Here is a 24,729-nt window from a genome sequence, read left to right as displayed (position 1 = left end):
GTGAATGTATCGCGAGCCTCACTCGTCTAGACATTAGCCATTGTTTTTTCTTTTGGTTCTCCATCTCTAGCCATTGTTTAAACTTTTCTTAGTAATGCAAATCAGGTTATGATCACTTTATTAGACATTTTTTTTTGTTGTAGTCTCTTATTTTTTTTATAGTTTATATACATTAATAATATTGTTTAAACACTACATAGATTTTCCGGTTGTTACAAATTTACATCGATTCGTTGTAATGACGTGTTCATGTTAGATTGAGATGTTAGGTTGTCACTTTGTGTCTGCTCAAAAAAAAAAAAAAAAAAAAAAAAAAAAAAAAAAAAGTTGTCACTTTGTGAAAATTGAAAATTGATTACAGCATATAAAGTCTTATCTAATTATTTTGACGTGTAGACAATGTTCATTTTTTCTATAAATCTTAAAGAAATGAATATTAAATGTATGATGTGATTCGGAAATTTCATAATTTAGAAGCAATTTATTTATTTATTTTTGTCAACAACGTTGTTAATAGCTAATTTTGACTCTCTCTTTTTTAAAACATCTATTATATTGATTAATTGATAGCTAAATTACAATAAGACTTTGTAAATTTTGATTCTTTTTATACTTAAATCTTAAATCATGAGATCGAAATCCTATATTTTAAATCCAAATCGTTAAATGTAAACCCAAACCTCAAAATCATAAACTCAATCATCAAATCTAAACACTTAACATTTTTTTTTTGACGTTTTTGGATCGACAAAGCCCGATCTATAGTCAATCCCTACTACGCGGAGTAACGCGACTTAGTGGAGTCGAACTCCGGTGGAGAAAGCGAAGTCAAGTGGACTTAACCACTTGACTATAGACACATATAAACTCTAAACATTAAAGATATTATAATAGTATTTTTCTTGTCAACATATATAATTAAACTAAACTGGTTTAGAAATCCAAACCTATGATATTATAACTATTATAACATTTGCAAAAATTCTATTATAATATAATATCAAATTTTCTAGTTAACCAAAAATTAACAAATATATTTATATGAAATAAGCTCCGTGAGAAAATTGGTACTCCCTCTGTATTTGAAAAAATGTCGTTTTAATTGTTTTTGGGTGAATTAAGAAAGGGCATAGAATTACAAAACTAACCTTATGAGAAACGATTATTTACAATTATATTTTTGGTATCTGTAGTTTTGGTAATTTAGACTGATTATTTATGATCAATTAATTGGGGGTAATTTAGGAAATTTTATGCAAAAGTTGTTAAAATGACAACTAATTAAAAACACAGAAAAAAAACTAGAACGACATTTATTCAAATACGGAGGGAGTAGGTCCGTAGGTTAAACGGGGAGACAGATTTTCCAAGTTTAAAAAGGAACACTATAATCATTTTTCTCGTATTTTGTTTGGCGAAAATGACTTATCATTGAGGAAAAATAAATCACTAGATTAAATAGTTAATACAAACCGTACATCACGAAAAAGCCCACTTTTGTTTTTGGAATAACATGCCACTATTTTCTAGTGATAGACGAAAACAAATAAATATGTTAATGTTAAATTAGTAACTCATTCAAATTTTTAATAGTTCTCTCCACTGAATTTTTTTATGGCAAAACAAACAATTAATAACTCATTAAAATTAGATTAATGTTTTTGGTTTCTGAAGTTTTCTCATGAACTTTATTGGTATGATGAGGTCATGTTCAATAGCGAGAGAAACAAAATCAATCTTACCAAAATGTGTCTCCCACAACATATACGAAATAGTTGTAGATCGTGCAAATGGATTTCGAAAAGTTCTTTATATTTTGGTATCAAATTGTTACTTTATGCCGTCGATGTTTGTTTTATCCGCTCTCTCAAAAAATGCATTAGGAATTACCCCTTATGGATTTGCAATTCTCCATATGTGGGATTTGTGTACCCCTTATTGAGTTTTCGATCAGACAACATTAAAATGGTAATCCAATGCTTTGAAAAATCAAGTTTCATCAAGAACACATTTCACATTTGTATAGCTCCTAAGAAAATATAAAAATGCCTTTATATTAAAATACCAAAAAACATTTCTTTGCTAAGTTTATATCAGATCAAATATCAACCTATATCGTTTAAATGTAAGTTTTCTAGTCAATGTAAGTATATTTTTCGTATTATTTACAAGATAAGAGTAGCCATAGATTAGAAAAGAGTAATAAAAGCTGTGGAATCAACAAAATATAATAAGACAGTAAAATTATAAATTTGATGTCAGATGTACAAAAGCATAATGTTTATTATTCTCATTTATTACAAAAATAGCATGGACCGTGGGATGTTTGAGGCAGTGGACCGGCGTGGTGTGGCGTGGAGGACCCGGTACTGGCTGGTTGTCCCACTGTCTCACACGGGCCAGAGTTCAAATTTTACTTTCTCTATTCTCTTGCAACTAACGTAACTTATATAATATATACCATTGTAATATCTTTGTCCAAAAAAAAAGGTACCATTGTAATACTATATAATCTTATACAACATGACAGAAAAATATCATAAATTCGTTTGTTTTGGGTAATATTAGAAGTATTAATTAGATTTTGTATTACAGCTTTTCATTTAAACACTAATTATTACTCCCTCCGTTTCGTTTTACTTGTCGTTTTAGAGTTAAAATTTTGTTTCATAATAGTTGTCGTTTTAGGTTTTCGATGCAAATGTTTGGTGAAAATTCCAGTTTTATTCCTACTGTTTTAATGTTTCGGCCAATGAATTTTTTTATAAAATATATTAATAAAGGGTAAAACAGAAAATTTAATGTTTTTCTTAATTTGTGTGAGAAAACTTTAAACGACAACTAAAACGAAACGGAGGGAATAAAAGTTTTACTATTTATAAAAAAAATGATATAATAACTAAAACTATAGCCAATAATTGATTCAATCTTAAATTACTAAAGATCATTGATATGTTGTCTAATAATTTAATTGATGATGCACTTTTCATAGTTGTGATAAGAAATTACCAATTAAATCTAAAATAAGATTATCACAACATTAAAGTAAAGTTTTTTATCAAACAAAAATAACATTAAAGTAAACAAAACCAGTCTATTTAAAAAATATTTGTTGAATACCAGAAACTTTATATAAGATATTGTCATTATCCATAAATACAGATATGTATTTCAGGTAGTGTATGTTACCTCAAAAGCTCATTCCAAAATACACGATATTTCTGGAAAAAAAATCTGGACTCATAAAATACACTAGAATTTAGACGTTTATATAGAGGTTTGTGAAAGTGTTGACCAAAAAAAAAAAAAACGGTGTGAAACTCTGAATGTAATTGTTCAAAGAAGTCTATATTTAGACGTACTCTTGGGTCTATGTAATTCTGTGAGGCTCGGCTTTCCACTCCCCACGCTTTCTTGTTTTTGTCACTAGCTTTAAGCCTGTGTCTATCAGTCGCCACGATAATTTGTTTTGCTTAACCAAGACCTGAATAACGCATTATTAAAAACAATGTCGTAGCTACAAGTTAAGAAAATTAATTTTACTCTTTCTAGGTAACTACCCATTAATTTTGCATTTTTAATATATAAAACATACTATAAAAAGTTTTTCATTGTCACAATCACAACAATCATCTTACCATAACAAGAATATCAATATCCACAACAATGCTTGAACTTATTAATATCCGAGATAAAAATTTCTTTTATAGTTACTAGATAAAGAACCCGCGCTCTGCCGCGGGGTATTTTTTTGTAAATTAGATTTGTTTTAATATAATTACAAGTATGATTGGTACAAGTTTGAAATGATTATAGGATTGGGTATTTTACCTTTACTCAAATTTTAGTATTTTATTATTTTTATTATATATGCACACATTAATAAATACATGTTATATATTACTTTTATAAAATAAATGTACCGTATAGTCAATTTTTGTATTTGTTTTTGTTTTGTTTTATTTTTATAATGTGTATAACGTTTTACAAATATTTGATTTCTTTTTATATGTATATAGTTTTTACTTTTTAGCGACTAATATATTTCAAGAACCTTACTTTCTTTTTATTAAAGATACACATGGTGCACAACCATAATTTAAATAACACTTAAAATATTTAACATAGACTTTCAATTTTTAAAACTATTCTTTTAACCTTTAAATCACAATAATTTGTTAAAATGATAACTTATAATTTATTTTATACCGTAATTTTAATATAAAATTATTATTCCAATTATGTTACTGGATTTTGTAAAATTTTTACTCATTTTCGTAACTAAAGGAGAAATTCACAATCTCGATGTTAGCAGAAAATCAAGGAAACACTACTTTACTATTATTTTATAACGTAATTACACCGTATAAACGTAGATAAAAATACAAATATTTGTCACCGTTATTTTTTATTCTTCTTTTTATTTGATATACTCAGTTAACATCATTATTTTGTTTATAGAGTCAGACTATAATTTACAAAACTGAAATATCTAAAAATAATATTGAACCAAATCAAACCAAAAAACAGATAGACAAGCTTACATATTTGTATTATTTGGTGATTTAACAATCCTTACAATTAGTAATATGAACTATTCGTCCAATTAAGATATTTTATAAATTTATTTAATAAATTTTTTCTATGTTAATAAAATCTGATGTGTATATTTATTTTAATTTGATTGATTTTACTTTTTAAATGAAATATTAGCTTCTAGTAAGACATAAAGTAATAAAAGTGATTAGTGGCTTAATTAAGAATATAGTTATTAAACCAAATTTTAGTAGTACAAAATCAAAATTTTGGTGGACATGAATATCAAAAAATTTATGTGTAAACTGAATCGGTACATGTTGATTGTTGAGTTATATAGTAAATTTTTTTTATTATAAACGTCTTAAATATAATTATGTTATGTAAAAATAACTATAGATATAAAGTTTACATTTAGATATTTGATCAATTCCATCAAATAATAAGAACTTTTCTTTATGTGTCAACATTACATAAGCTAATGTGTATTCATTTTATTTATAATTTGATTTTGTTTTTCTTTGAACAAATTAGAAATCCATGTATCATTATTATATAAAATAAGTATGTGCATTATATGTTTTAATTTGATTGATTGTCTTTTTAAAATGATGTTTTTTTTTTAATAAATAGCTGATGTGACATGGAAAGCTAATGTGACATGCTGAAGAGATGAGTTGTATTAATTGTTATGTTTTGATTGGATATCATTTTTAATAATGTGTCAGTCTCATAAGAGCTTAAAAAGCTGATGTGTCATTGCTGGAGAGACTCTTAGTAGTTTTATTGTATTGATTTGAGATCATTGTCATTAATTGTATCAAGGATTTGTTTGTGGACAATCCTTTTTGATCTACAGAAAATATTTGATGGTATCCAAAATTACGCACGAATATTTAGTTATTTACAAAGAAAGTTAAAAAATAATACAAAGAACAAATTGTCATCCTAATACTAAACCACTAACTCCCAAAATATTATAAATAATACTGGTAAACACTTCGTGTCTTTGTGTCTGTGACCAAAGTGATCTTTAGATTACATCACAAAATGTGTCCATTAATATGTGGTCTTGTTCCCAAATTGTTCATTTGTTTGTCCACTCTTTATAAATTATTAAGGTACTTAGTCTCAATCACATGTCTAATCTAATTAAATTATTAGTATTAGACGACCTCGACTGAGAGTAAAAACTATATAGACCCGTTGTCACAATGCTAAAACTATATGGATTAATATAGATTTATTTATTCTAAAACTATAAATTTTATATGATCAGTCTTGTACAAAATGTACTACACGAGTTCATCAATAATAAATTTGTGTAATTTTTTAATCGTTTTATAAATTCGTACTAGTTTTAAGCAATTTATGGAGTTTTAGTGTATCAATAATGATGATATTTTGCGTATGGGTCGCATATATGTAGACTCTATATCATTTGGGAATAATTAATCGTATGTATAACAAAGTATTAATATATAACAAAGTATGTTCATATCTAATTTTAGAGCGTTTCTTAAAATGGACGGTTGGTTATTTTAATATATACGTAACATAATGTTTAGTACACTTTAAAACCATTTTATGTCATTTTCATCTCTAGCTATTTTTATCAAACATCTTAGAAATATTGGACTTCGTCGGTTTAACGTTTTACTCGAAATATCCTTAATAACCGTCGGCTAGCCCAAAAAGCCCTTTAAAAATATTTTGACCCTTTTTTGTTAATATTTTCGTTTAATTGTAAGATTTGTTTTTAAAAAAAAATTTGATAGAGTTGAAAACCCTGAACTTAGTTTTTTTTTGTTGTGTATTACTATAAATCGAAAAAACAAATATTAGCTCCACTACCTAATTTGAATTATTTTGATTTTATATTTTATTTAGTATAAGTTTAAACAATTTATTTGGATTATTTATTTGATTTTAACTCTTTTTAAAAAAACTAAATTAACGTTAGTGGTTATTTAAATTTTGATTGACTCGTTTCATATATAGATTTTTTTAAGAGATATTAGAAATTATAAATTTGTTTTTTTTGTCGGAAGAAAAACCCAAAAAAAAACTGGAAAAGCCCTGTAGCCCTGTTAGGGCCGGGCCGGACTTTAAAATATAGGCTCGGAATTTTTACGGACCGGACCGGACTCAAATATGTATGGATTTTGCAGGCTTCGGGCCGGACCGGTCCGTGCTAGCCCGATTGACATGCCTAATTATAGTAAATGGATTAGATAATTTTAAATGTATTGACATTGACATATGATGGAACTAAGACTAATCTTTAAATGTTATATTAGTTACTTGTATTTATGAAAAATAATCAGATTTCCAAAATTGATTAGATAATTTAATGTTACAGTTCTTTCTATATACGAATATATGTAGAAAAAAATTAAGTAGAAATCAACGTAACGTCAATATTGAATAATTGATATGAAGTTCTTTTGGGAGAGGTGCTTTTTCCATGGAAAGTGATGGACTCGATTTAATGTGGGGATCCACATATATATGTTGCCATGTGCATAAACCTAACATTAGACAAAAGGCTATATAATTTGTGATTGCATTAGACTTTGCTTTGTGATGCATATAGTTTTATATATGAATATAATAACATTTATTTATTTATTTATTCAATTTTGAGGTAAGTTGAAGTGTCTTTTTTTCTAAATGTAAATACAATATTTTTGTCATCACAATGCAAGATGTTGTTATAAGATCCAATTATATTAGTAATAATATGAGCATATGTTAAATGGTCCAAACAATGTTTAGAAAGAGAAAATTTAATATTCTTTGAACTAACAAAACTACTAAAAATAGAGTTTGAAGAATATTAAAAATTTCCAAACCGAGGAAATAACATTATCCTCTTGACTTTTTTGATGTGAAGGTTAAGATATTTTTAATCAAGTATTATCCGACTTTATATTAGAAGATAAATGTCTATTAAATATTACTAGATGAATATCCACGCTACGCGTGGGTTTGTTTTAAAAGTTGTTAATAACAAATTATTTTGATTGTTCTTGTTGCTAGTTAATCACCCGCTTTACGCCGCGGTTTTTTCCGGTTTTTTTTTTAATTTTGATTTATTTGATGTTATATTATGATAAATGTAATTTTTAATTATCTAATCATTTACTCATACAATGAACAACTATTCTTAGTATTAAAATACATTTTCAACCAACATACTCAACAATGCATCACTCACACAATCCGTAAACAATATTTCCTAAACCAATTTTATAGATGGTAATGTTAGGATTATAGAACCTCCAAAATTTGATGACCTTACGTACTCTTCACTCTCAGTGTCATATATAGATCAAAAAATTAAGAGAAAAACTTACTCAAACCATTAGCTAATCCACTATACTATTATCCACTCATATTTTGAGTTAAGATTACAAAAATTAGCGAAAAAAACTTTGGAGTATATAAAACCAATAAAATAATTTCATGGAAAAAAACATAAAATAACAAATAAGTTAGTATTAGTAAAAATCAATATGTAAAATTAAATAATATATATAATTAAATAATAAATATATAATTAACTTGTGAAATAGATTTTCAAATTTATATGGGCCATCCCTCATGGGCTATTGTGTTTTCCCCATTTGACATTAATAATTAGAAGCTGATGTGTAAAAAATAAAAGCTGACTCATATTAATGAAATGTTTTGATTGGATAGAAAGAAAGCTGATGTGGCATCTCCAGAAGAGCCTAAAATGCTGACGTGACGATCATATGGAGAGAGATAACCTCCTTTCATAGATATGATTGCTTTCAATAATTGTATCTAGAAAGGCCTTTGACTAAACGTCCAACCATACTTCCATCTAATTAATTGCCAAACAATGTTGGAAAATTCTAACCTTACATCAGAAAAAACGGTGATCTATAAGAAGAATTAGGACCCCATCTTGACGACTAAAATATAATGTATAAATACTAAAGACTTATAGCTTTTAGAAAAGATTTACAACTAACAACACACAAAAAACATTAAATATAACAAATCTCATAATTTATGGTAAACAAAAAAATACTCTTGTTTCAACTAAATGTGAAAATATGTTAGTTTTGACAACAAAAGTTTTCAAATGACCATTTATTGAAAATTTTCGAAGGCAACAAAAGAAAAAAAAATCAGGAGAGTGAAACAACTAATGTTAGGTATGCATGCATAAAGCGAAAAATTGCTAATTTTTACTAATCATCTTATAATATAGTAAATTGTTATGTACTTTAGAAGTCTAATAACAAAATGTATAACTTGATATCATGGTCATAGACATGCAGGTTCAAATCCGTTTTTCGTATTTAGTTTCTCTTTTTTTTTGTGTGTAAAACCTAGCTATATAATAATTGTATGAAAAATATTTTGTATGATGTAAATTAATGAAGTCCAAAGCAAGACATGGAATGACTAAAAGTGTCACAGATTTTGAATTTGAAACAAAATAAAGGAATCCAATGAAGTGTACTTTTGAATTAAATCTTACAAAAAAAATTACAATGGGAGGTAGAGATTAGTGAGATGAATAATAAGCAAAAACGTGGGTCAAGTAAGAAAATGAAATATACAAAGAAAGCTTGCATATCAAATCCATGTTTCATTAGTACTCAACATTACACACTCTTCCACCCCCACTCAATTATCTATTAAAAATTCAATAACCTCCCAAGTTGTGAACAGCTTATTTTTGCAATAATATAAAGATTTTTTTTTTAAATAATGTATTATTCTTTTTTTTTTTAATCACTATATGAGTTCTTTTCTCCGATGTAATGTTCTACCAGCGTATTTTCGTCTATGTTATAACTTCCAAGATGTAAAATATAATAAACTATGGTAGACAAGAGAACTATAATCTTATAAACTAGTAAAATAGTTAAATAAGTTACAAAGCAGCAGAGACCATTAATATTTTTTTAGTTTCTTATACAACTCACGTAGGCTTCACGTGAAGCCTTTGCTTCATTTTCCATTCATAAGTTCTTTAATTTATCTTCGTTTTAAATTTTTAATTCAGTCACAATGATACTATTTCTTTTGGGAATTGGCAAAAAAAAAAAAAAAACGAAGTGTGACAATTCCATAATCTTTTGCTTTTTGTATTACACTAGTACTATCAATCAAACATCTGTTTTCATACCAAAATTTATTGTGATAATAATAAATCAATCAAGTTACTCCAATGTATTTCTCTAGTTTTGGTTTTAAAATAGAAAAATTCTGATTTATACTCCAATTTTTCCTCTAAAAATAATATTCCAAATACATTCTATTTTTATTTTAGTGGTATTATCTTTTATTTATAAAAGTTGAAAATTAAATCATTTACTTTAATTTTTAGAAAATTTTCATAATGGAATCAATGAAAAATAAAATAAATAATTTATATATTTATAAAACTGTATGTAATTTCTCTTTTGCAAATAGTAGTCTCAAATTTTAGAATAGATGTTTATACCAAAACCTCTAAAATCAACCCAAAATATTAATTTTGGGATTTATTGTCTAAAATGCCATTTTTTTGGGAAAACTTACGAAAATGCCATTTTTTGAATAGTTTACGGATTTTGCCATTTTTAAACACTTAAAAATGTATGTATTTATGATTTTTTTTGCAAAAATATGTACTTTATACCAAATACTAAACCCTAAGAACAAATGGAACCGACTAAACCCAAACATAACGAGTGAAACGCATGTTAAATCATATTTTTGGAACCTGAAAAATGGCAAAATCCACAAACTATTCAAAAAATGGCAAAATCCATAAATGCCTTTATGAAAAATGGCAAAATCCGTAATTAATTATTCTATTATAGAGGAATAGCAAAAAATAGCAATATCTATTTTAGATGTAAAAATAGAGATGCGTTAGAGTATATTTTACTCTAAAATAAAGTTTAGAGGCAAACATAGAGGTGGGTTGGGATCCTCACGACTCCGTCTGTCCTATATTAAATCATCTAGACACTCGAAGTTATGTTTTTTTTTTAAATCATTTAAGTTGACAAGAATTAAATAAATATATTTAAGTTGTAAGGATTTTAAGATTGTTATAAATATATGTGAGGCTGTAAAAATATTAAAGGGAAATTGTTAAAAATACTCCTTTTGGTGTGTCATTTTTCAAAAATGCCCCTTTTAGATGTCTATTTTCAAAAATGCCTCTTTTTAAATCTGAAATTTTTTATAAAGTTTTATTAGGTTTATAAGGTACTTATGGATTGTAACTACTACTTGAAGACTCGATCCAAGTATTTATAAGGTTTTATAAGGTGTTTTTAAAGGTTTTACAAGTTATTTTAAAGGATTTTTAAGGTTTTTCAAAGGTTTTACAAGATATTTTAAAGGTTTTTAAAGATATTCAAAATGCATTTATAAGGTATTTATAAATTATTTATAAGATTTTAGATACATAGAAATGTAGTTTGTGTATGTTTTAATAATATTACATACATATTTGGGTAAATCTTATATTTTTAAGAGCATTTTTTATAAGGTTTTGAAAAGGGGTATTTTTGAAAAGTGGCATTGAAAAAGTGGCATTTTTGCAAAAGCCCCAATATTAAATCATGTGGATATAATATGGTTTTAAAAGCTTTAAAAATATTAACTTCCTACACTTCTTTTTTTTCTTCTACCCAACCAGCTCTTATATTTGATATGTAAATCCATTTGTCTCTTAGCTACTATAAATGTGTTTGGAGGTGAATGTAAATCCATTTGTCTCTTAGCTACTATAAATCCATTTGTCTGCTTATAAATTTGATAATCCTATCTTTCAGTATAAGTTTTGAATTTCTTAACAGTTTTGATTAAATTTATTTTGCTGAGACAACAAGAACAAATTTCAATATATATATATATATATATATAAATAAATAAATAAAAAATTTCAATATGTCCAAATCTTCAAACATTAATCCAGACAAATTCGAATTGATTTAAAATTAACAAAATAGAAAGTGGTTTTTTTTATTAGAGCATCTCCAACTCACCTCTATATTTGCCTTTAAACTCTATTTTAGAGGCAAATTTACTCCAACCCACCTCTATTCTCACTTCTAAAATAGAGATCTCTATTTTTTTTCTCTATATATAGAGGTGAGAATAGAGAATCTCTATTTTTTCCTCTATAAATAGAGTTAAACTTTTTAGAGGAAAAAATAGAGGAATACATTGGAGTAAAAATAGAGAAAACTTACCTCTATTATAGAGATAGAGATAAAAATAGGGAAATACATTGGAGATGGTCTTAGTATATACTCCCTCCGTTTCAATTTAGTTGTCGTTTTAGGATTTAAATTTTGTTTCATAATAGTTGTCGTTTTAGGTTTTCAATGCAAATGTTTGGTGAAAATTCCAGTTTTATCCCTACTGTTTTAATGTTTTGGCCAATGAATTTTTTTATAAAATATATTAATAAAGGGTAAAACAGAAAATTTAATGCTTTTCTTAATTTGTGTGCAAAAACATTAAACGACAACTAAAACGAAACGGAGGGAGTATAAAAAATGTTTGAAGAGGAAAAAAGATTCTCATATTTATTGTTCATGTACGGATTGCCACTTGCGTGCCTTTGAAGAAGAAGATAAAACTGAGCCGTGAATAAGAAATTGTTTTCTAGTAACCCTTTTCTTAAAAATATGATTAACATTTCAAAAAACGATAACCTTTAAAGTTCTCCAGAGCACTTTTCTTAAGAAATACGTTACATACCAATATTCAAATATGAAACTAAAAATAATATGTACTCGAATAGAATAAAATTGAAGAATATGCTTTTGAATCCCAAAATTAATCACTACATTTTCCAATTTCCCAGTTAATCTACCACACTTATAGTAAGATTCATTCATTCACAACTTATAGATGAAAGATTGTTAAAAACAATATTGGAGGGTAGTAAAAGAGAGATGTACTTGTTTTTATCCATCCATTTTTTTTCTTTTATAAAATTAATAATTTGGCAACGATTTGATTTGAACATGAAATAACTAACAAATTAAAGTTAAAGAGAAATATGTCTGTCCTCATTTCTGACCTTTTTCTGTGCTTCAGGTTCTCTATGCTATTGTATACTCCAATCTCTCTCAGAGTGGTCCTTGTGTAAAATTTCTCCACATTTTCTTGTTATTAACAATATACACAGTTTATGAGAACACTAGTGCGATAGAAACTAGAAAGTGGAAGACAACCCACAATTACCCCAAAAAAAAATTTTATAAAGAAATTTCAGTTTTATGTTATGTTATGTTACCAAATACAATTTTTGAATCCAATTTCTGCTGGTAAAAGCTTTATAAATCTAAGAAGTAAAAAAAATCAAAATACAAAATAATCAACTTTCACAAAAGAATATCAGACAAAGACCCAAAAGATAAAAAGACCAGAAGAAAGTTATTTTGTTATAGGTGTGTGTTGTTGGTACTATCCCTTGTTCTAAAAATCGGCCACCTAGTCGCCTAGGCGCTGATCGGAAGAGAACCGCGGCGATTTTGTCCAAAGCGGTAAGAAAAATCGCTGGTCCGATTTTTTGTCCGCCTAAACCGCCTAGGCAGCCGCTTAGCCCAAATTTTTTTTTTTTTTTTTGAATCTAAAATTCAAAAACATCCTACTTATATTCGTAATTTGTATAAAAATCATAAATTTGAAATCTTGTTTTCATGTGTTTAATATAATTTAAAAAACGATATGATATAAATTTCTTAATTATAATGGACTAATATGTTTTTAAAACATTAAATAGCCCTAAAACTAATTTCCGATTAATCCCCGTTTAATCTCCGATTTTCTTGCTAGGCGCTAGGCCTACCCTCACCGCCCGACTCGCGCCTAGCGATTTTTTAAACATGGATACTATCCTCTTCTACTCTTTAAGAATTTCTAATAAAAAAAAGTACTCACATGTGTGTAATCAAATTTTCTTTTCAAACAAAAATTCTTCCTTTTTTTGGGATGTTAGTGCAGGACATGTTAATGATGAACTCAGAAACAGCATCAGACCCTCTCTCTCTATAGCTTTAGATCCACTTTTTACCTGAGTTAGGTCACAGTCACAGGAGTGCTTGACTTGCAAAATTTAGGGCAAAAATAAGAAACTCTAGTACAACAATAATTCACCTCAAATATGGTAACAAAGAGATGACCATACCATACCTCTTTCAACTCTCAGATGTTAAAGAAGATTATGTTCCATCACCACCTCTCAACTCAAATATCAGTCCCTTTTTTTGTGATTTTATTAGTCTTCTCTAATCACTCTCTTTTGCTAATCATAAAAACTGGGGCTGTTCCAATCTTTTTGTCAAAAATCTACGACGCCCGCGTGCTCTAAATGGTGGTAGGGTCTGATGAGGAGACACTAACATATTAAAAGAGGGTTTGTTTGATAGCCACAGAAAACTAAGAGTGATCATTAAGGTTGAAACAAGGTATGTCCTTGTTTGATCTACAGGAGAGAACCATGTGAACTCTCATAATAAAAAAGTTTTCCAATGGTGGGCATTGTTCTTCATGTACCATCCTACTTTGTGTGCCTCTACTTTTGCAGCATACATTACACCAAAGAAAACAACACATACCAATCCCATAATTCTCATAAATGATGCCTATGAACCAATCCAAGAATGACAACACATACCAATCCCATAATTCATAACACACTCACACAAGCAAACTCATAACCGGTGGTTCTGGTATCTGGTTTATTTGGTTAACACTAAGAACCAATTTTAAGGAGCAATATGGTGGATGGAAACTTTTACATGTGAGATTTGTTACCGTGAGAAGGTCATATCAACTGAATTTTGAGATCGGGACTTTATACCTCCTTGGCCATCTAAGCTTGACTGTGTTTTCTCAGTCTAATCAACAGAGTTTTCTGCAGGAAATGCTGTAGAAACAGCTGACACATAACAAATTCTGTCAGCGATAATTGAGCAAGTTTATGATGTCACAATCAATCAATCACAATAATACCCAGCTTCTAAATTTCAAAAAAGAAGTATTCAAGAAAGGAACAATCATGGACCTTTCTCATTCAAGCTTCAATTATAGCTATTTTAACAAAATAATATCTCTCAACAAGGTAGCTCCACGAGTGTAGAAGACAGTCTCTTACATATTGCAGGGGTGGGTCCAATCTCACAGGCATCTCCTGCAACCTTAAACATTCTAAGTTATTACAGAACCTTTGATGTACTTGGATTACATGTTGAAACTAAAGCCTATAATTATAAACCTATACCTAGAAGATGCATAACTTTCACAAACCTTAGACAAAGATGAGATTAGCAAACCAAGGGCAACACAAAGAGGTAGAGATTCGAGAGAAAACCTATGACCGAGCTTGCTATAGTATACCCAACAAGGCGGAGGCATCGGATGAATCAATCATTTGATTCTGGCAATTTTAGCAACGGTTTTCTTCTCTGACGATAACGAAAGACTCTGTAACATAGTACAGAATATGTTGGCTACACTAAGAATGAGAGCAAAGATAAAGAAACCGAGTTACAGGTAGGAAATATTCCCAAACGCAGAGGAACCACAGATATTGGCAAGCATAGCATGTTCACAGTAACGAAAAACGTCTAATCAATCAGTGATGGTCTCATTCCCAACATTCCACATGCCAGTGTTTATTATTCCTCAATTTATCTTTCCAAAGCTCGAAACAACGGAGAGAAGTTACATAGAGAGAAAATGGTAAAATCTCCACAAACTACAAAAGTAAGCTAAGAAGATTACACTCATCCACAACTTCAATGTTTCAAACACAATAACATCAATGTGAAAGGTTTAGCCTTTCAATATTCAGGCCTAGCTCGATTACGATGCAAGTGTATAAGATCTCATTATTCACATTAAGGATTGTATAACACAAGATTTCATACAAGAGCATTGTAGTCAAACAAAAGGAACAATCTTTGACTCATGAACAATAAAATTCTTCTTCTCAATGTAATCGAAACAATTACAGCAACAACAACATTTTGGATACTTTTGTTACCTCCCAAAGAGTTCAAATCTCAGAAATCGAAGAGCAAAGAGAGCTTCTACAATCCCAAAGCAAGCACCAGCAGCTACATCGAGAACATAATGTCTGCCTAAGAGAATCCTTGAAAATGCAGTAACTGTTGCCCAGATCCATACAACCACCACAACTTCTGGTTTGACATCGCCATCGTGATTATCTCTGATCCAACCATCTAAGAAAGAGTAGCTCGGATCTACCATTGTAGCTTCAGCAGCAGCAGAGAAGAAGTGAACGGAAGCGGCAACGAAGAAGACGCGAGAAGCGTGACCTGAGGGAAACGAGTAGTGATCAGCTGATACAGCGGCGGACATTGAAGGGTGATTGTAAGCGGGACGAGCACGACGGAAGATTAATTTCACTAATGCGATTAAGATTAGATCGAGGAGGAGGCCGAGGAGGAAAGGGATGAGGAAAGAGCGTAACGGAGGGGAGAGGAGGAGGGAAAGGGATACAGGGAAGGAGAATCGGAAATCGGCGGAGATTTCTAGGAGAAGGAGGAGAAATGGTGGAAGGAATGGCTTCGCCGCCGTGTGAATTGCGCGAGATACGGTGGCGTCCACCGCTAAGATGGGACCGACGATAATCGCCGCCGTCGACGGAGACATAACTGTTGTAACAGATCTGAGCAAAAAATAAAACGACGACGTTTAAGGGGACGGAAGAGATTAGTCAAAAAAGATTTTTAATTGTGGATTCGAGCTAAGGAAACGACGTCGCTTTCGTAGAGGAAAGGTAAATATCTGTTTTTTCTATTAAGCCCATAAAACAGACAGTTATATTGGGCCTTATTTATTAAGCCCATAATAGAGAAAAGGAAGATTTAGGGATCAGCCACTATTCCTCTCTAACATGACCACCTACATATATATTAAGCGACCGGTAAAAGTGACTCTTGTTATTATTGTTCTTGTTAGTTCATCGATATATTTTGGCAACATATATAAATTCTAATCACTGTAAAATAAAATTTTAATCAACGGTATAAAATTACTATCGCCAACGAACACAGTATAATTATTAATCATTGTCGCTAGTAACTGCAAAACGAACATAATTTAATCGTTGGTTACTATCGTAGTTGCAATCAATATGCCTAATATGTTACTATATCCTTTTTCTCATCATCATTCTAATATTTTTCTTACTTGTACAAGTGTGCAATATGACATCAAACTTCAAGTTTTTTTTTCCTTTTTCTCTACCTATTCTTTTGACAATAATGAGGCTGCTTTTTTAGTTTGTATGTTCAAAAAAACCTTAGAATCGGTCCCTCCTGATTCGGTGATTCCCTTACCTTATTGTTACACTACAGTAAATTTACTCGGATTCCTATTTAATATAAGTCAATATCTCCATAAATAACACCCGACACAACACTTAAATCGTTCAATTCTTGATATGTTAAAAGGAAACACTGCGTCAATTTGCTTTCCTCATTAAATGTAAAGAAAATTCTTGCTTCTTCACCTAACTTCTCTCTTATCACTCTGCCTCTTTTAATCATAAATTCAATAACTTTCAAGAAATAAAATAATATATTATCATCAATATCAGTCCTCGCACGTATACAAATACAACAACCAAAAACAAGAAAACCAAAACTAATACAAATCTCGCATTCACAGAATATTTCTTTAGTTATAATCGATCCGTTGTATGATTTGAGTCACCAAGTTGAGCCAAATATTATCATATTGATACGAGATTGAGAAGATTTGGGCAAAAGTAGCAGAAAACAGGGAGGGTGCGTTACACGCGCCAAACTTTTTTCTCTCCCAATTTTTCCAGCCGTCAAACCCTAGCTTCGTTGTTGCGCTCGCCTCTCCGGTCACCGGCACTCCTTGCCGGTACCGTGAGAGGGCTCTTTGTCGTTGTATTTCTTTTCCTTCGTCATGTTTGTTTGCTCCGGCGGTGGTGGCGTGGATCGACTATTCTTCTCTGAAGCCAAGTGTTGGTGGTGAGCCATCGCTTGGAGAGAATTTTCTCGCCATTGGGGTTGGGTCGCCGATGCTAGTGGTTGCTTGAGGACGGTGGCTATGGTGTTTGGCGTCTCTGGTGGTTTTTGGCGAGTCATCTTTCTTCGCGGTGGTTTCTGATCTGTTTTCAGATCTTGGTTCATGGTGGCTTTGAGTTGGCCTGGGAGCAGTTCGGTCTCCTCACGGTGGTTGTGCTTGTGGCGTCTCAGGATTCCGGTGTAGCTAGCCTGTATCTCCTCGCCTTTCTCCTTGTTCAGGGTTGGTGTCGATCCGGTTCCTCGGCTTCATCACGGAGCTTCTCTTCCTTCGTTTCGGTCTCTCCTTCATCGGTTTTCTCCAGCTTTCGGGTGCTGAGTTTGAGGCTTCGGATCTGTGGCACAAGTGGAGGCTTCCTTGGCTTTTGCTTTGCAATAGTGGCTTTTGGTTGTTCGTGTGGCAGATAGGCTCGCCGTGAAGAAGTTTCTTTGGTTTATGGCGAGTCTCCTCTTTCTTGTGAGAGGACGTTGGTGTCAGTCTCGTCTTTCGTTGCAACTTGTTTGTGGCGTCTCGTCAGGTTCCCTTATCTCAGTTTCTGTGGTTCGATGTTGGTGTTTCTTTTTCGTGTACCAGCTTTGGAGGTGTGCGTCTTGTCTGAGTGGAGTCTTCTAGGGAAGAATAGAGGCGGCGCTTTGGTCTTCGTGGCATCGCTTATCCGTGGGAGATGGTTCCTGTTTTAGTGATAGGAATGGTGATCGAAGGTGGTTTCTTTGGTTGCCCGCAGATGCTCCTGTAACCGTCGGGTTTGTGAATTAGTCTACTGTTGTCATTGCGTTTTTGCGTTAGTTTGCGGAGAAGCTGCAGGCGCCTTATCCGGAGGTTTTGAGGACTGGCCTCTGCTAGGGTCTGCTCGTGGCAACTAGGATGGGACTCCGGCTCCTTGGTTTCTTGGAGTTGTGGAAATCACGCAAATTTCCGAGTTTGGCATCTCGGAATCGGTGTTTCTTCTCTAATTTCCGCTCTACGTTTTCGTTTTTCTCCATTGTTGTTTTGTATTGTCTGCAAATTCTGTAGTTTTTGGTTTTTTCCGCTACTTGTATTCCTTGTAATTTCTGTCGAAACTTCGAAAATGGTATAAATACTTCACATTTTACCAAAAAAAAAATATTATCATATTTTTGTTCTATTATAAAAATAAACAAATCGAACAAAAAATCATTGCAATGGGCCAGGCCCAGGAGAAAAAAGAGAAGGGTAAAATAGTAATTATAGCGATCATAATAAAAACGCTCGCGGGTAGCGTAAGATGCATACATAACTTGTTCAAGACTGAAGAGAGAAAGAGAGACAAGACAAGACAATAAAGATCCGGATCCGGATCCGGTAACCCGAACATGCCAAACGGGTGGATCAAATCATTGCAATGCAAATCAAAAGCGTTCGATGATGTCTACAATTTCAACAATAAATCACTAATGTCGTCGTCAAGTTACAATTGTAGTCGAAAGAGCTCACATTGCGTCAAATACGTGATCGATACCCGATTCGGTAAGAAAAACCCGAAACCCGACCCGAATTTAAGGCGTTTGAAGTCTTGTCGAACCGAAACAGAGCTTCTTAACCCGCAAACCCGAACCCGACGAAGCAAATCTGCTCGAACGTCAGATGCACTGACCGAGCTGCCCGATGGTCACCCGTCAAGAAACGTAGTGGAGATTATATTCCAGTCTAGCTGGAGCTCCGACGAGTTTCCGGGTCGGATCGAGATGATTTTCAAAGTTGAAAACGGGTCGAGGACTGTGACCCGGTTCGAGGAGTACAGAGAGATTGTGAAGTCACGTGCGGGTTTAAACGAGGGCACGTGTGAAGAAGAGGACGCACGGTGTTTGGCTGATGGTAACGAGATGATGAGGTTTTATCCGGTTCTTGATGGGTTTAACGGTGGCGCGTGGGTTTTCGCCGGCGGGAAAGGTCAGGCGGTGTGTACGTTTTCGGGTAGTGGTGAAGCGTACGTGAGTGGCGGAAGTGGCGGAGGGAGGAAGGCGATGATGATTTGTCGGGTGATAGCGGGTCGGGTTGATGATAGAATCGGGTTCGGGTCGGACTCGGTAGCTGGTCGTGACGGCGAGTTGTTTGTCTTTGATACACGTGCGGTGTTGCCTTGTTTCCTAATCATTTTCAGATTGTGAGATAATAAAATTTATATATAGTTTTTGTTTATAGACCTTGAATTTTTGTTGGTTTTTTGGGTCAACTAACCTGGAATTTCACAGTTATTCGTCAATCGATTCCAATTACTTATGTTCTCGAAGTGGTGAAGCGTACGTGTCAATAATTGCATGAAAAATAAGCAAAATATGTTATTGACACCGTTGAGAATTGAAGGGTTCATGAGCTAGACTCATGGGACTTGGATAGATAGATGATATCATGATATATGTCACTGATATTGTGGCCTCCGTAACTCTTCTTGCGGGTACCATGTTTTAAGGCTTTGAGTGTTTGAGAAGTCACCATTGATCGGCCTCTTCACAATATGATCATGAATTCATGATGTGTTGCGATTTGATTAGCGACCAACAAATCATCTTTAGTTATCCCACCCAACCTGTTGAAAAACAAAATTAGATGTCCGACCCATAAATCTTTGTTTTGATAAGAATCTATATATGAATTTATGGAAAGAAACACTTTATCTTAAAGATAATTGTAGAAACATACATTTTCTATCTTTTTAAGTGGAATCGATATTTTTTTGTTACTTTTAAAAAGGAACTAAAATCATGAAAATCAATTTATAAATATTTAAGTTATATGTACTTGAAAATCATGTTTTCACAATAACTTTAAAATAAAGTGGGTTTTTACTCATGTCTTAGGTTTTCACTTTGTTAATATAGTGCAACATTTAGGTCTTTATATGCGTCGGGCCAATTTTAATTTTTACTCTTTTTTGTTTTTGTGGGATTGGTATATGTGTTTTAGTTTGACTTCAGAAAATGTGATTGAAAACATAATCATGGCAAACACAATCTGGTGGAAGACTAAATGTGATGATATATAATTACGATATGAATGGAGATCCTAATCATAGTTCTTGTCGACTTGACCTAAGAAAATATTTTATTTGTCTCTTATAATTATGTTTCTTAACCATATGATGCATGTATGTAGAACTCGGCTGCAGACACGATATATGGGAATGTTAATGTTCAAAGAAAGTTAAGTAATAGTGCCTGTCAAAAATTTTGTGGGTGTTTTGGCTGTTTGCTTTGCTAGTTCAAATACTATGTTGATAGTTGAAAAAAAAACAACAACAACACTTTTCTCAAATGTATTTTGAAAATATGTATTTCCACCAACCCATAGATTCTCAAACCCATAAACCATGATAGTGTTATGATGGGTATATACCGATACTTGGTATGATTCACATTGATCTTACCTAAAATGTTTGAAGTTACTCCACAAATGATAATTGTTTAACTACTTTTTAACAGCAAAGAACTTTGGATTATTTGTTCCAGCTAATCCGCCAGGACTTAAATCAAAATATTTTAGAATCCAATAACAAGTCTGCATAATCCGAATTTTCGGTGCATAACCAAATTAATTAACCGAATAATTTATCCAAATAAGTAAAGCTAAAATCATCATCGGTACTCCACAAGCATACATAGTGGCTTCCCCTTAAGTCTCTGCCTTCCCTGCAAAAAATTAAATTTCCCACCTCAAAAAAATTAAATGTCACACCAATACAAAAGATCTCAATTTACTGTATTCGAATATAATGAATTAAATTCCACGACAACGAACCTTTAATTCGGGTAACTCGATCACACATGCACATTCCACAACTTCTGCTCCAACCCTCTCTAACATGGTCCAAAAACCATTCACAAAGAGTAATAAATTTCTTATATCGATTAGGTTTGAAATTCATAACTCAATTGATTTTCATATAGCTTAGGAAATTTACCAAGCAAGTTAATGGCAGCGCAGAGAGTACCACCGGTCGCAATTAGATCATCAACGACCAAAGCTCGATCTCCAGCCTCGACAGCTCCTATGTGCATCTCTAGACGGTCATTTCCGTACTCTAACTCGTATTCCTCAAATATTGTTTCACCTAGTTACATTTCATGTCATGTAACAATAAACGATTAAGTTAGGCATTTAATGGTAGTACTACTTCAAAATTAAATCATATGAAAGGTATGCAAGTTTAAGAACCAGGCAGTTTCTTGGGTTTCCGAAGAGGGACGAATTTTGCTCCAATGGCTAGCGCGATTGGTGGACCGAATAGGAAACCGCGAGCCTCTATTCCTGAAATGATAGCAAACTAGGTATTATACGTTTATGCCAATTAGCAAATAAGATCTAGTTAAGTAGCGTAAATCACCATAACTTTTATCTATCTTTAAATATAAACGCAATTATGTATGTGGTTATTATTACAAGAGTCCAAATAAGAACATTGGTACAGAAGAAACGCTAAGGAATGACTCTCTGTCCCAACAACAAACCCAATAGACAGATTCTAGAGCACTAACACAAAAGATACGGGTCAGTGCTACAAGTAGATAGGTATTGTATGGGCTTAATAATATGGAGTCCTTTAAATGTTTTTTTATTATAAGTCTTACTTATTTTAACCAAGAAAATATTTAATCATGTGTTATGCACATATAAACACTTCCTTTAACACTGGCTTTATGACAATATTAAAAATGTTTAAGACTTTTTTTGAAATAGATAAATGATTAAAACGTTAGAATTTCATCGAGTTTTCTATGTTTTCCGCAGATAACTATAAAGTTTGGTATAATATCAAATGAGTTTGTATGGTTTTGATGATTTCTTTCTTTTAAATCTGTCTAGGCAAGATTCTATGGATTTGAAAAGGCGACTGAAAAAGTATGTAGATTTTAAAAAGTAAGAAAGAAATGATGTACTTCACCATACTCTTACAACAGTAACAAAGTTACAAAGTCTTTGTACTTCATTACATAGAAGAAGAGAGACATACAGAAAAAGTGAGAAGAAAAGAATTGGCCAAAACAATGATGATAGAAAAAGAAAGAAAACCCAAATCAAGTTTTTTTTTGGGGCCAACTCTTTTGAAAAGGTTACATCCATCACTCAACTACCCATCTATCCAAACAATACCCACCACATACACACATATACACACACACAAACACACTTTTCACATAAGTAATAAGATCAACAATTATAAGCTTTTAGAAAGTAAAATAAAATAGAAAAGAAAAAACAAAAAAATTTCTTCTATGATTTGGGAGGAAGAATGATCCAGGCAATCAATCTCATTCAATCACTCAATCAGACAGAAAGATTAGATTTCAGAGATAAGAGAGAGTATAGTCTCAACCAAATTTATATCGAATATATGATAATAACGAAACGATTCGATTCGAATCTTTTATCTACAATTTCTGTATATGTAAACGTCAAACACAAACGATATTTGTAGACATGACCTTCTAATTCTGATACATCATATTAACTGTTTTGTACACATAAATTTATTCATTTATAAATTCAAATACAACCGCACAAAAACAAGGACAATAGTTTTTTTATTTATTAAAACAACCAGTGATAAGTGATAACAAGGTTTAGCCAAATTGTCAAGTATTTTCCATCAAAGTGTACAATCAGACTGTGTACAATACAATGTAAAAGAAAAGGTTTCATAAAACCAAAATTACACGGACAATAATATTTTTAAGATTCCACTAATTACCATTTGACTCTTTTTTTATAAAGACTCCACTAATTACCACGCACCAGCAAATTAACTATTTACGGGTCAGATATACATTAAATTAGCCTTTATAGGAAGAAAAAAATGAATTTCAGTAATAGTTTTTTCCTACATAAACTAAAATATATTCGACACTATAAACATGACCTACCCACTTTTTCCCCGGAAAATCATCAAAACAATAAAATAATCGAGTTCACTCAAATATGTCGAATCTTTTGAATAGTAATTCCATCGAAATTACACTATATCCAAAGTTTAGAAAATTAATAAAATCATGAATTGCAAATAGAGATAATATTTACCTGCAACCACTGAGATGTTCTTGTCTCTGTACCTCTCCACAAATAGATCAATTGTGTCTTTGAAGGCTTTCGGATCCAACAACACTGTTGTTATGTCCTGAAACATTATTCCTGCATTTTTTTCCTCATATTATTACCCTCTCTATTCGTTCTTACACATATTTTTTTTCTCTATGTAACAATTCTTGTTTTTTTTCTCAGGAAAATATAAGAATTGTCAAATTACAACTTCATAGCAAACCAAAACAAAACATATTTAAGACCAAGAAAACTTTTAAAAAAAAAACGTCTAAATCAAATTTCTGTCGGCAACAATATATATTAGAAAATTCAGACTAAGAAACCTGCATTTTCACGTTTTTCAGCCAAACAACATTTTCCATGCGATGAAACAGAGCATAACAACTCCAAAATAAGGAAGGAAGAAGAAAAAGTTACCTTTCTTGGGAAAATCTGGAACGACACGGATCTTAGTTTTGATTCCATGGATACGAGGATCCTCTTCTTCTTTGTTTCCCGACATTGTCAACGAAGAGCAAAGGATAAATAAATCAACCAAAGCACAGAGAATGTAAATCCTCTGTTTTTCTTTAAGGGTATCTTCTCTTCTTTCTCTCTCTCTCTCTTGTTCAAGTAGTTTGGGTGAGAGAAAGAGAAAGTGAAGCAGTCATAGTACTCTTACCACTATTTATATCTTGAAAATAAAAATTTTAAAAATTGGTTAGATTCTCTGTGTTTAAAATGTAGTGTGCTTAAAATGTGTTAAAATCTGATTACCAAAAAAAAAAAATTGTATTAAAATCTCTCTGTACAACTGTAAAGTCCAATAAGATAATTAGTAATGAATAAATTTCTAAAAATATGTCATCCAACAAAATCTTCCAAAATCTAAAAGGTATATATTTAGCATAGTTTATAAGGTGGCCAATAAACTAAATTATAGGTTTTATAATTTTTAAAATTAAAACATTTTAGATGATCTGTAAGAACTTTGTATAAATTTGCAATACTATAATCATCATGATTTTTGGGTGGGTTTCATAATCTTTGGATGATTTGCTTTTTATAATTTAT

The 24,729-nt window shown here is 31.4% G+C and overlaps 3 protein-coding genes across 7 annotated transcripts; 1 reads left to right on the top strand and 2 right to left on the bottom strand.

The window, feature by feature from the left end:
- Positions 1 to 14,148: 14,148 nt before the first annotated feature.
- LOC9303835 (probable lipid phosphate phosphatase beta) lies at positions 14,149 to 16,435 on the bottom strand. 5 transcript variants are annotated; one of them, XM_021018084.1, is made up of 3 exons: positions 14,845 to 16,435; positions 14,603 to 14,735; positions 14,149 to 14,476 (listed from the first exon to the last, which is right to left on the bottom strand). In XM_021018084.1, exon 1 carries the CDS (start codon positions 16,213 to 16,215, stop codon positions 15,580 to 15,582), a length of 636 nt encoding a protein of 211 aa, XP_020873743.1. In that variant the 5' UTR covers positions 16,216 to 16,435; the 3' UTR covers positions 14,149 to 14,476; positions 14,603 to 14,735; positions 14,845 to 15,579. The 5 variants fall into 5 exon arrangements, with proteins under 5 accessions (XP_020873743.1, XP_020873742.1, XP_020873745.1 ...); XM_021018083.1 differs by having other exon boundaries at positions 14,603 to 14,728; XM_021018086.1 differs by having other exon boundaries at positions 14,149 to 14,464; positions 14,603 to 14,728.
- Positions 16,436 to 18,824: 2,389 nt separating this feature from the next.
- On the top strand, positions 18,825 to 19,802 carry LOC9303834. Its single transcript, XM_002869773.2, has one exon. The coding sequence runs from the start codon at positions 18,957 to 18,959 to the stop codon at positions 19,749 to 19,751; it is 795 nt and encodes a 264-aa protein (XP_002869819.2). The 5' UTR covers positions 18,825 to 18,956; the 3' UTR covers positions 19,752 to 19,802.
- A 1,235-nt stretch (positions 19,803 to 21,037) lies between these two features.
- On the bottom strand, positions 21,038 to 24,339 carry LOC9303833 (adenine phosphoribosyltransferase 3). The gene is made up of 6 exons (XM_021018108.1): positions 24,094 to 24,339; positions 23,656 to 23,766; positions 21,796 to 21,888; positions 21,542 to 21,691; positions 21,379 to 21,437; positions 21,038 to 21,269 (listed from the first exon to the last, which is right to left on the bottom strand). Exons 1-6 carry the CDS (start codon positions 24,176 to 24,178, stop codon positions 21,216 to 21,218), a joined length of 552 nt encoding a protein of 183 aa, XP_020873767.1. The 5' UTR covers positions 24,179 to 24,339; the 3' UTR covers positions 21,038 to 21,215.
- Between the last annotated feature and the right edge of the window lie 390 nt (positions 24,340 to 24,729).

Source organism: Arabidopsis lyrata, assembly GCF_000004255.2.
Source record: "Arabidopsis lyrata subsp. lyrata unplaced genomic scaffold ARALYscaffold_7, whole genome shotgun sequence".
NCBI lineage: Eukaryota > Viridiplantae > Streptophyta > Magnoliopsida > Brassicales > Brassicaceae > Arabidopsis > Arabidopsis lyrata.
Note: the sequence above shows the minus strand (reverse complement) of the source record. Positions and strands in the feature narration are given on the sequence as shown.

Bases quoted from the DNA above. Each gene is read 5' to 3' on its own strand.
- LOC9303835 (XM_021018084.1), bottom strand. From the start codon at position 16,215: ATGTCTCCGTCGACGGCGGCGATTATCGTCGGTCCCATCTTAGCGGTG.
- LOC9303834 (XM_002869773.2), top strand. From the start codon at position 18,957: ATGCCAAACGGGTGGATCAAATCATTGCAATGCAAATCAAAAGCGTTC.
- LOC9303833 (XM_021018108.1), bottom strand. From the start codon at position 24,178: ATGTCGGGAAACAAAGAAGAAGAGGATCCTCGTATCCATGGAATCAAA. The intron at 21,889-23,655 runs GTAAATATTATC...CTATCATTTCAG, and splicing joins GAACATCTCAGTGGTTGCAG to GAATAGAGGCTCGCGGTTTC. The intron at 21,270-21,378 runs GTTCGTTGTCGT...AATTTTTTGCAG, and splicing joins TCGAGTTACCCGAATTAAAG to GGAAGGCAGAGACTTAAGGG.